General features: G+C 65.1%; 1 protein-coding gene across 1 annotated transcript in view; it reads left to right on the plus strand.

Moving 5' to 3' along the window:
• Positions 1-1,635: 1,635 nt before the first annotated feature.
• Positions 1,636-10,669, plus strand: part of GABRD (gamma-aminobutyric acid type A receptor subunit delta) — a 16,164-nt gene continuing 7,130 nt past the window's right edge. Inside the window, exons 1-8 of the mRNA XM_039876919.1 lie at positions 1,636-1,767; positions 6,881-6,993; positions 7,228-7,295; positions 7,379-7,599; positions 8,761-8,843; positions 9,300-9,437; positions 10,054-10,209; positions 10,333-10,642. Of these exons, the coding sequence (XP_039732853.1) occupies positions 1,700-1,767; positions 6,881-6,993; positions 7,228-7,295; positions 7,379-7,599; positions 8,761-8,843; positions 9,300-9,437; positions 10,054-10,209; positions 10,333-10,642 (1,157 nt within the window). The 5' untranslated portion in view covers positions 1,636-1,699. The remainder of the gene's footprint in view (positions 1,768-6,880; positions 6,994-7,227; positions 7,296-7,378; positions 7,600-8,760; positions 8,844-9,299; positions 9,438-10,053; positions 10,210-10,332; positions 10,643-10,669) is intronic.

Consider the following 10,669-nt stretch of genomic DNA (forward strand, 5'->3'; position numbering starts at 1 on the left):
AGGCGCCTGGCCCAGCGCAGAGACCTGGCCCCACAGCGTGGCCCCGACGCTGGGCCGAGCGGCAGGAGGTGGCACGCTCTGTGATGCGCGGGCAGCAAGGCCCGTGGCGCCGGCTGTCAGAGACCGAGCCGTGTGCTCTGCCACGTTTATCAAGCACCTAGCACGTGCCAGAGGCTTAGATGCGAGCGGCACTGAAGAAGGCGGCAGGCGAGGTCCCTTTCTCACGTGAGGCGATAATGAAAATAATCCTTGGAGACTCTCTCAGCTTTTGCCGGCAGCCAGGCCAGCTCTAGGCGCTTTGTCAGGAATTAACCCCTTGGTCTCCCGGCAAGGCCGTCAGATGGATAGATGGGAGTGAGGCCACGGGCCGCAGGCTGGTGCAGGCACACACCTGGCGCTTCCGAACCGGAAGGACCCACCTCTGCGTGGCCCTGGTGGGGAGGCACTCACAGACTGGACTGGTTTTCTCAGAGCCTGTTCCTGGCTTTGGGAACGAAAGCTGGGACCAGGCCCTCCTTCGGTCCTTGGCAGTCAGGATTGGGGTGCAAATTCCCAGCAGCAAAGCCCTGTCTACACGTCCCTCCACCTGCCCCTGCTCTGGCCAGTGTCCGCAGTCATCCCAGGGGACTTGACCTACCCCAGGACACATTTGCCTGTTTTCAAGTGTTTTCACGAGAAGTTAACTTTCTGTGGTCAGCTGATAGCGAGTCCAGAAGTAAATAAACGAGACCCACGTTTAAGGTTTGTGATCAGCGTTTTTGGGAGGAAACCGATGCAGAATTCTATGTTCAGAAGAATTAAAACAGAAAATGCGCGAGGCCTTGACTGTTTTGGCTTTGGGGGGCAGCATGGAGGGTGGATGTCACCGTGGAGCCCAGCCACCTGCGGTGCCCTTCCAGAGGCTGTGGACAGGTGTGACGGAGCCGAGCCTGGCGAAGAAGTCCCTGTATTCAGTGGCCAGGGCAGGGTTCTGACCACAGAACCAGAGCAAAGCAGCGACAGTGCCCACCCCGCTTTTTCTCTCCCATCCCCTCAGTCGAGGGTGGGCAGAACTGCTGGCGAGCTGCATTGCTTGGCTGAGTGTATTTTGGAAGAAACTGCTCCTGGGGGTCTGTGCCAGTGGAAGGTAACGGCGCAGGGACGCTGGTCCCCTCCTGCGCTGCGGGAAGTAGGTCCCCCCGGGGGGCTGTCAGCTCGACAGGCCAGGGCAAACTCGAGGACTCGGTTCTACTTGTCCTTCGGTCCGCAGGCGCCTGGCCTGGCAGCGGGGTGCTGCGTTCCCGCCGGTCGTGCGCCTGGGTCGCCTCCCAGGCAGACGCGCAGACGGACGTTCGTGGCCCGCAAGGGCAGCAGGGTCGGATGCGGAGTGCCAGACCCCGGCCCCCCCAGCGCGCCCGCGGGAAGGGGCTCGGCCAGGCGGGGCGGCTCGAGCCGGAGGGGGCGGCCCTCGCGGCCGGGGGCGGGAGGGACCGGCGGGCTGCGGCGCGGGGCGGGCGCGGCGGCAGGTGGGGCGGCGGCCGGGATCCGGGCGGGGCGGCTCCGGGCTCCGCGCTCCTCCGCCCTCGCGCCCGCGCCGCGCGCCCTCCCGCTCCCGCCCGCCTGTGGCGCCGCCGCGGCCGCCGGGGAAGCAACTTCGCGAGCGTCCGCGACCTGCCGGATTTCGGCGCCGCGCCCGTCCAGCGCCGAGCGGCCGGAGGCCATGGACGCGCTGGCCTGGCTGCTGCCCCCGCTCCTCCTGCTCTGCGCGCAGCAGCATCGCGGCACCAGGTGAGCGAGCGCTGGGGTCCGGCCGCGCCGAGGCCGAGACCGGGCTGCTGGGGTGGAGCAGACCCCCGGCTTCTTCCCCCCGCGTCGGTGCCCATCCCCGGCCGCCCCGGCGTCTGCCCTCGCCCCCTTCGAGGCTCCCCCTCCTCTCCGGACCCCGGCGCTGTCCGCCGTTCCGGTGCTGACCCGGCGCCGCGAGGCGGGACGAGGGCGTCGGAGCCGCTCCGGGGTGTCCCCGGAGCCCCGGCGCGCGTGGCGAGCTCCGGGTTCAAGGCCCCGGCGGGCATTTGGCCGGCGGCCGGCTGGCGGTTCCCTCCAGGCGCGGGCTGCGCGCTCGGCTGGCGGGAGCTGCGGGCCGGAGGGAGGGAGCGGTCCCGGGCACGGGGGCGAGCGCGGGTCTGCAGGACAGGAAGGCACGTCCTCGCCGCGGTGCGCTGTGCGTGCTTGTGAAGAGCGCGGCCGGGATGCGGTGGGTCGCCTTTCGGGGACCGTTGCAAATGGCACCCACTGAGCTCCACAGTGCGCAGGTGGAAGGCAGGCGGGCTCCCGGGCAGCGGGAAGGGCTGGGGTTTCTTTCTAACTCTGGGGAGGGGCGCGGGCCCTGCCGTCGCAGAGAAGGAGGAGGGTAAGAAGGGAGGCGTCCTGGGCCTGGGGCTCCCTCCCTCCGGCTTCCAGGGACCAGCACCATCCCGGCTCACTCGTCTCCTCTCTGGGGACGTGACATGGGCTCCTGGCCACCTGGCGTCCTGAGCACGGAGCCCGGCCACCTTCCATGGGAGCTGTGAGGGGCCTTGTTGACAGCTAACTTGGTACAAGTGTCCGCAGAGATGCCGGGGCAGAAACGGCTCCCAGCTAGTCCTGGCCGGCAGGGTCGGCCGGCCGATGTCCAAGGCTTCAGAGCCGGCAGTGGTGGGACAGCAGCCGCGTTTGGCTGTGAGCACGTGGGCAGCTCACACTCGGACGTGCGGGCTGTGGCCCGTGTGTCCTTGGTGGGGTGGGGCCAGGGCCAGGAAGCCTGGGCCCGCCGTGGGGTGGCCGCGGTGCCCAAGACCCTGGGCAGTGCTGACGTGGCCTGTCCTCCAGAGGGCCGTGCTCTTTTGTCCGTTCCTACTTGGCTGGACCGGGAAGGTCCAAGGCTTGAGGCGCTAGCGGAGCCCACGGCCACTTAAACGATCCTGAAATCCAGGCCGCTCTGAACCCCACGCCTTAGCCCGGGCCTGACTGCGAAACTCCTTGGCGGGAAGGCCCGTCCTGCTGCGCACGAGGCTCATTTCTCTTCATTCAGCCCGTTTCCGGGCGTCTTCATGCACATCCTACGGGAAGTTCTCCAGAGCCTGCCACGCACGCACACGCGCCCCGCCACCTTTCTAAAACTGAAACGTTCTGATCTCCGGCCCCTCTGGCACCTGTGCGTTGGGTGAGGGATGTGCCTGTTTGTGCGGACAGGTCATCAGGCCGCCGCCTGACCAGAGGAGAGCTCCGGGCTTTGCGGGCCTCCGTAGGTGGCCTGCAGACGGCGCGGCGCTGTCCGCTAGGGCCTCCTTCCATCAGGTCGTGTCCCTCCAGAAACCAGAAGGTCTGCACCCCCGTCCCTTCGGCATCTAGGTCCTCAGCCCGCAGCAGCGTGGACAGTGGGAGTAACGGAAGGGCCCATTCTGGCTGCCGCTGCGCAGTCGGGAGCCCAGGGGCTCCTGGTGGGAGAGGCTCGGTGGGGCGGCAAGGGCTGTCCTGCGTGGTGCTGGGGGGGCCCGACGAAGCCACGCCCCCCCGAGTCCGGAGATCCACTCATGCCGTGGGCACCGAGCTCACCAGCTGCACACTGAGTGGGTGGCCCTCCTCTGCTGCTGGCACCTCCGTCTCCCTGGAGAAGCTGTGCCGGCAGCTCACGGTGTGCTCGTCACGGTCTTCCTCTTTGCCTTGGTAACTGAGATGCCAGCGTGGCTGGTGTTGCTCTGAAAACAGCCGTCAGGGCCCCGTGGGCTCATGTGTGCGTTGCGTGCATGTGTGTGTGTGTGTGTGTGTGTGTGTGTGTGTGGCAGCGGGGTCGTCAGAGGGAGGAGGACCTGCTGCTTCACTCAGCTACACCCACCTTCCTCTTCTGTCCCCAGAGGCACAGACGAGTGACAGGGGTGGGTGTGTTTCTCAGTGGGGCTGGGAGAGAAAGGGAGGTTGACACCCAGAGCTCAGGACGGAAGCTGCCTGTGATTTTGTGGTGGCTGCTCCACCCTAGGAGTTTGGGCCTGGCGTGTGTCCCCTAGGCCACCGCTGGGCGCCAGGCTGTCGGATGAGTCAGAAGCTCTCTCCTGTGGTGCTGTCCAGAGCCCCCACGTTCTCACCACATGCGGAGCTCCCGCACCCAGGCTACAGGGCAGCACATCGCCCTCGGCGCTCCGGCCCTCCACATCTCAGCTGGAAAATGACCGGCCCTGTCCCAGGTGACAGGGGGCGTGGGGGGAGCCCGCCCCTCCTCACCAAGGAATCGACTGGCCTCTTGCCGCTTCCTGGCAGCCTTGGGCCGGGGGGTCCTCCGGGCCTCGCCCTTGCGTCCCGCATGGGCCCGCGACGCAGGTGGAGGGGATGTGCCTGCCTGTGCCAACACCCCGCGGCCCGGGAAGGACAGCGTCTCCTGACGACCTCGTTCCGGGCTGCCGCTGTCACAGGGTGGCAGCTGGGCCAGTCCAAAAATAAAGCCGGTTTTGAATCCCTTTACATCCGACCTTCAGGGCGACCTCCATCTGCAGTTTTAATTGTGCATATTTGGGGCCAAGACTTCACCGAATTCCCTCTTATACCTCATTACGAAGTGCCAGCCCTCCCCACCCTGGGCCGGCCACGGCCTGGGAGGGCCGAGGTGGGCCTCCGGGAGAGATCGGAGGTCTGTAAGTTTCATTGGCTAAGGAACTCCTGGTCCAAAGTCGACCTTCAAAGGACCATGTATGACACAGATGAGGGCCTGGGCGCCCCGCCCCCCAGCTGGTGCTTCCCAAACCCAGGCAGCCCGGGGGGACTTCTGAAGCCCCTGAGAGTACAGTGTGAGGGTCACCGGTCCAGGCCGGGGTGCACCTGGAGGCTCGGCTGCAAACTCAGCAGCGAGACTCACGCGCTCACCCACAGCTACTCAGGCATTTAGGCCAGAAACCCCAGGTCCCTGTTGGCCCCCGGTCTGGGCCAGGCCCCCTGCTGTCTCAGCTGCGTCCACCTCCCGCCCACCCCCTGGACTGCTCAGCATCACCCGGCTCCCTCCCTCCCCCGTGTGCTTCCATTCTATTCTTCCCCCCAAACTGTGGATTTGAAATGGGGGTCTAATCACAGGGCTCCTGGCCCAGAGCCCCCAGTGCGCTGTGGACCCTGGTTGAGGCAGCGGGGGCTTGCCAGGGGCAGGTGACTGGCCGGAAGGGGAGGAGGTAGAGACAGAGGCTCAGAGGGAGCCTTGGCTGGCTCTGGAGGAGCGGGGGCTGTTGGGGGTGAAGGGGCAGGGGTGGGGGCGTGGGCCGCAGTGGGCCCATGTGTGGCACTGGGGAAGGGGCTGAACGTGGAGTCTGAACGCCTGGCCTTGGCTCAGCTGCGCTGACAAGCAGGAGCGGGGGCCAGCGGGCCTTCGACAAGGACGCAGCCCCAGAGGGAGCAGGAGGCCAAGGGGAGCCTAGGGCGTGGCTCCCACTGTTGGGAGGAGAGGAGGGGTCGGCAGTGCGCTGCAAGCCACAGCCAGAAGGGCCCGTGAGTATGGCCTCACTGCAGCCAGGGCCACAGCTCACCTCAGGGGGTCTGTCTCCAGGCAGAGGGAGCCACAGCCTCCGGCATCCTGGCAGCTTCCTGGATCCAGACCCTGCCTCAGGCCAGGCTTGGGGCCCAAGGTGACGTGTGAGAGGGGAAGGGCTCAGAGAGACAAGGCCACCCCTTCTCCATTCCCCTCGGGGATTTAGGAGAGGCGCCCCTCCCCCACTGCGGCGGTCAGGAGGAGGGGGTCATATTCCTGTCGCTGCCATAACAAGTGACCACAAACTGGGAGCCTTAAAAGAACAGAAATATATTCTCTTGCAATTCTGGAGGCTGAAGTCAAATCGAGGTGTGGGCAGGTCGTGTCCTCCGAGGCTCTGGGGGTCCACCCCTGCCGCTCCTAGCTCCTGGTGCCCGGAGTCCTGGGTCTGCGGCTGCATCGCTCCAGCCAATGCCCTGTCGTCACGGGGCCTCCTCCCCATGTGTCTATTACAAGGACACCGGACACTGGGTCGAGGGCCCCCAGTCCGGCGTGATCTCGTCTTAACTAATCACAGCTGCAAAGACCCTACGTCCGAATCAGGCCCCATTCTCAGGTGCTGGGTAGACAAGAATTTGGGGAGACACTGTTTACCCCAGGTCTCAGTGCTCTGGCCGCCCCGGCTGTGTGGGGCGCACGATGCCTGCCACATGTGGGACACCCCCTGTGGCTCTGCCAGGCTGTCAGTGGGATTAGCCTGCAGCCAGCAGACACAGCTCCCAGCTTCTCTGGACTTGGGCTAAGCCCCAGAAGCACATGGCAGTTGGGGGACCCTTGGGGCGAGGCCTGGGCCTGCCTGCCTGGGAAGGGACGGAGGGCCGGAGGCTGGCAGCAGCCTCGCGCGGGCTCTGGGCGTGGCCCGGTGTCGGGTCCGGGACCTCGCCTGCCACTCCTCACCGGTGTCGGGTCCGGGACCTCGCCTGCCACTCCTCGCCTGCCCTCAGCCTCCTGGTCACGCATCTTTTTTCCCAGGTCACCTCCTGCAGCACATCTCATCCTCAGAGCTGAAAGGGGGCCGAGTGCCCTTATGGGAGTCCCTGAGTCCTCTCTGATGAGAGACCCTAATGTGGCAACCCTGGGGCTGGCTGCCCTCTGTGGGCCAGCCTGGAGCTCACCGGGCTGGCGACGCCCCCTGGCCCAGGCCATGCAGGCGGGCAGCGGAGCAGAGGCTGCTGGAAGAGACCAGGGCCCTGGGCCCTGCCCTCGTTTCCGGCCGGCTACCTGGCCCGGAGGGGCTGTTGCTGTGGTGGTCCCTGTCCACCCTGGCCTAGGTGCCCAGGACAGAGTTCCATCACCGAGAAGGGACTCAGGCTTCATCCCTGGCGCCTTGCCTGTGACCAGTGGGCCTTTCGTTTCCAGAGCGATGAATGACATTGGGGACTATGTCGGCTCCAACCTGGAGATATCCTGGCTCCCCAACCTTGACGGCCTGATGGAGGGCTATGCCCGAAACTTCCGGCCGGGCATCGGAGGTGAGCACGGGAGTCAGGGCCCTGGGCCCGGCTGAGGGCGTGAGCCCCAGGCTCCGGGCTGGTCCCCCGAGGCATGTGGCAAGTCTCGAGCACTGGCCCACAGGGACACAGCTAGGAAGGTGGACCCTCCGAGGCCTCATGGCAGACTTGCACCAAGATGGCCCTGCCTGCAAAGCCCTCGGCCGCCCCGCTGTCCTGCCTGGCCAGCCTCAGCCCCATGCCTCCTCCCCACAGGCCCCCCCGTGAACGTGGCGCTGGCCATCGAGGTGGCCAGCATCGACCACATCTCTGAAGCGAACATGGTAGGTGCCTGCCAGCCTCCGCCCCACCCTGCATGTGCCCCAGGCACAGCAGGCTGACGGCAGGGGCCCCTCGCCCTCCGCAGGAGTACACCATGACGGTGTTCCTGCACCAGAGCTGGCGGGACAGCAGACTGTCCTACAACCACACCAATGAGACCCTGGGCCTGGACAGCCGCTTCGTGGACAAACTCTGGCTGCCAGACACCTTCATCGTGAACGCCAAGTCTGCCTGGTTCCACGACGTGACTGTGGAAAACAAGCTCATCCGGCTGCAGCCCGACGGGGTGATCCTGTACAGCATCCGGTGAGCCCCGCCCCGCCCCAGCCACACCGCCCCCCACCAGGGAAGGCCCAGGAGCCGGGGGCTATTTACACCTGGCAACCAGCGGCCGCCTACCGAGGTTGCCCACAGGAAGCTGGCAGATACGGCTTTTTGGCCAACATGATGCCCTTTTGTTTTTTAAACTGGGGTGAAGTGCTTGGATGGGAGACCACCTAGGAAGACCTGGTGCTATAGGCGTAAAAAAAAATAAAAAAATACATTGGGGGTGAAATTCACGTAGCATAAAATCTACCATTTAAAAGTGAACAATTCAATGGCATTCAGCATGTCCACGATGTTGCACAAACATCACCTCTAGATCCAAAACATTTTGTCCCCCCGAAAGGAGACCCCGCCCCCACGCAGTGATCAGTCTTCCCCATCAGTCTTCCCCACCCCTCCCACTGCTGAAACCCAGGCGTCTTTCCGTCTGTGGATTTGCCTAATCCCGCACTTTGCGTAGAATGAGGTGCACTCCGTGGCCCTCCGTGCCCGCGCCCTTTCACGGAGCACAGTGTCTCTGAGGCTCATCCAACATTTGCTGAATTTCATTGCTTTTCTTGGCTGAGAAACACTCCATGCCCAGGTCCAGCATGGTGTCCGTGTCCACTTGTCCGTGGCGGACACCGTTTCCACCTTCCGGCGAGTGTGTGTTGTGTTGCTTTGAACTCGTGTGTTCGTGTATTTGTACACATGCTTCCTGACACGTGCCTTTTAAAAATGGAAATAATATTTTAAAAATCAGGTAGATCGCATGGGAATCTAAATTCTCCTAGAAAATCAGAACACTTGGCACCCACCCCGCGCCCCGGCCTTCTCCCACGGGGCGGGGTCAGTGGGACTGCCTGCCCAGGCTGGACCCGCCTTCTAGGCCCCGGCTTGGCCACACAGTCCGGCATTGTGAAGGATGGAGAAAGTGAACGAAATCCAGCCCTTGATTGCTGAAGGAGAACAGCGTTCCTGTGCTATCTGTAAAGTGACCAGTTTTCGGTTTCCACCCGGAAGCCGGCACCTTGCCATCAGAGCTGGAGTGCGAGGCAGCAGGCGTGGGGGCCCCTCTGGACAGGCGCAGGGGCGTGGCCGCCTGTCGCGTCAGGAGACGGCCTCACCCCTGGGGACCTCACCAGCTTGTTGTCTGGACAGCATCACCTCCACGGTGGCCTGTGACATGGACCTGGCCAAGTACCCCATGGACGAGCAGGAGTGCATGCTGCACCTGGAGAGCTGTGAGTGCCACACAGGCCAGGAGCTCCATGCGGTCGGCCACGCTGGCCTCCCCTGGGGCTTCGGTGTGGGAGGGCAGGGGCTTGGGCTATCAGGGCCCTGTGCGGCTGGCCTGGCTCAGGGCATCCATGGAGTGAGGAGCTGGGCAGGAAGAGAAGGGGCTGGAAGGCCTGAGGAGCCTGGCCTGCCTCCCACGGGCCAGTGCCCTGTCCACCTGGGCCTTGGAGCCCAGACAACGCATATATCTGCCTCGTGGGGCCAGATTGGCAGCCCTCACGGGTCACCTGGCCATGGAACCTGCAAGCTTGCCAGCTCTTCTGGCCCCGTCCACCTGGCCGAGGTGCCAGGCGTGGCTCCCGGTGTCACTGCTGCTTCAGCCCCGCGTGGGCAGGGCATCCCCGCTGGGCTACTGGGGGCGGAGGGCGGTGGGCTGTGCTGCCCAGTGGTCTCTCCCACAGACGGCTACTCGTCCGAGGACATCGTCTACTACTGGTCTGAGAACCAGGAGCACATCCACGGGCTGGACAAGCTGCAGCTGGCCCAGTTCACCATCACCAGCTACCGCTTCACCACGGAGCTGATGAACTTCAAATCGGGTAACGCGGCCTCTGGCGGCCTCTCCCCACGAGCCCGGCTCCTGGCCTTCCTGTGCTTCCCGCTGGGCCACGAGCCTGCTCCGCGGGCCCCCGAGGGTGCCGCTGGGAACCCCTGGTGGGTGCAGCCACAGTGGGGACACGGATCGCATTCTCTGTCTTGGTCCTCGGTCCTTTGTTGCTTCCTGGGAGCCAGCAGCACTCTGGGTATGGGGGTAGCATGAGGAGTGCGGGGTGCTCCCTGAGCTGCGGGGCTGCTCGTTGAGGTTGGCAAGCCCAGCCCAGCAAGACCGTTCCTTGAACTTGGCTGTGCTCAGAGGAGGGTCGGGGAGAGGCCGTGCTCGGGGGAGAGGTGGGGCCCGGGAGGAGGCGGCTGACCCGCGGCTGGAGGGCTTGTCCGCACCAGGCAGCGGTGCTGGAGCCTTTCTCCTCCTCCTCGTGGGTGGCCCTACGGCAGGGCCAGCTCGTCCTCTAAGGCCCCGGAGGTGGGGGCACCCCTGACCCATCAGGCTGTGGGGGAGGTGGGGAAGGCGGGGGTCTTGGGTCTTCCTTCCTTCTGAGGCTCGCGGTGGCCCCGGGGCGCGGACGGAGCTGGGTGCTGACAGGCGGCCCCCTGCAGCCGGCCAGTTCCCCCGGCTCAGCCTGCACTTCCACCTCCGGAGGAACCGGGGTGTCTACATCATCCAGTCCTACATGCCCTCCATCCTCCTGGTCGCCATGTCCTGGGTCTCCTTCTGGATCAGTCAGGCCGCGGTGCCCGCCAGGGTGTCTCTAGGTACGGGCCTGGCCTCTCCTCCGAGGGAGCAGGTGGACGGGCAGGAGCCCGGGAGCAGGACCCCACCCCGTGAGCCCGGCGCCCCGGCTCAGGGCAGTGAGAAGGCACCCCCATTCCCCCCAGGCATCACCACAGTGCTGACCATGACCACGCTGATGGTCAGCGCCCGCTCCTCCCTCCCGCGGGCGTCGGCCATCAAGGCGCTGGACGTGTATTTCTGGATCTGCTACGTGTTCGTGTTTGCGGCACTGGTGGAGTACGCCTTCGCCCACTTCAACGCTGACTACCGGAAGAAGCAGAAAGCCAAGGTCAAGGTCACGGAGCAGAGGGCAGAGGTGAGGCTGGGTCAGGTCCTCAGCTCTGGGCCAAGGACGGGCCCCCCCGACACATGCATGCGCACATACATTCACACACACATTCACATCCATACCTGGCACTCACACATGCACGCACACACACA

Source organism: Pteropus medius, unplaced genomic scaffold (genome assembly GCF_902729225.1).
Source record: "Pteropus medius unplaced genomic scaffold, Ma_sr-lr_union100, whole genome shotgun sequence".
Taxonomy (NCBI): domain Eukaryota; kingdom Metazoa; phylum Chordata; class Mammalia; order Chiroptera; family Pteropodidae; genus Pteropus; species Pteropus medius.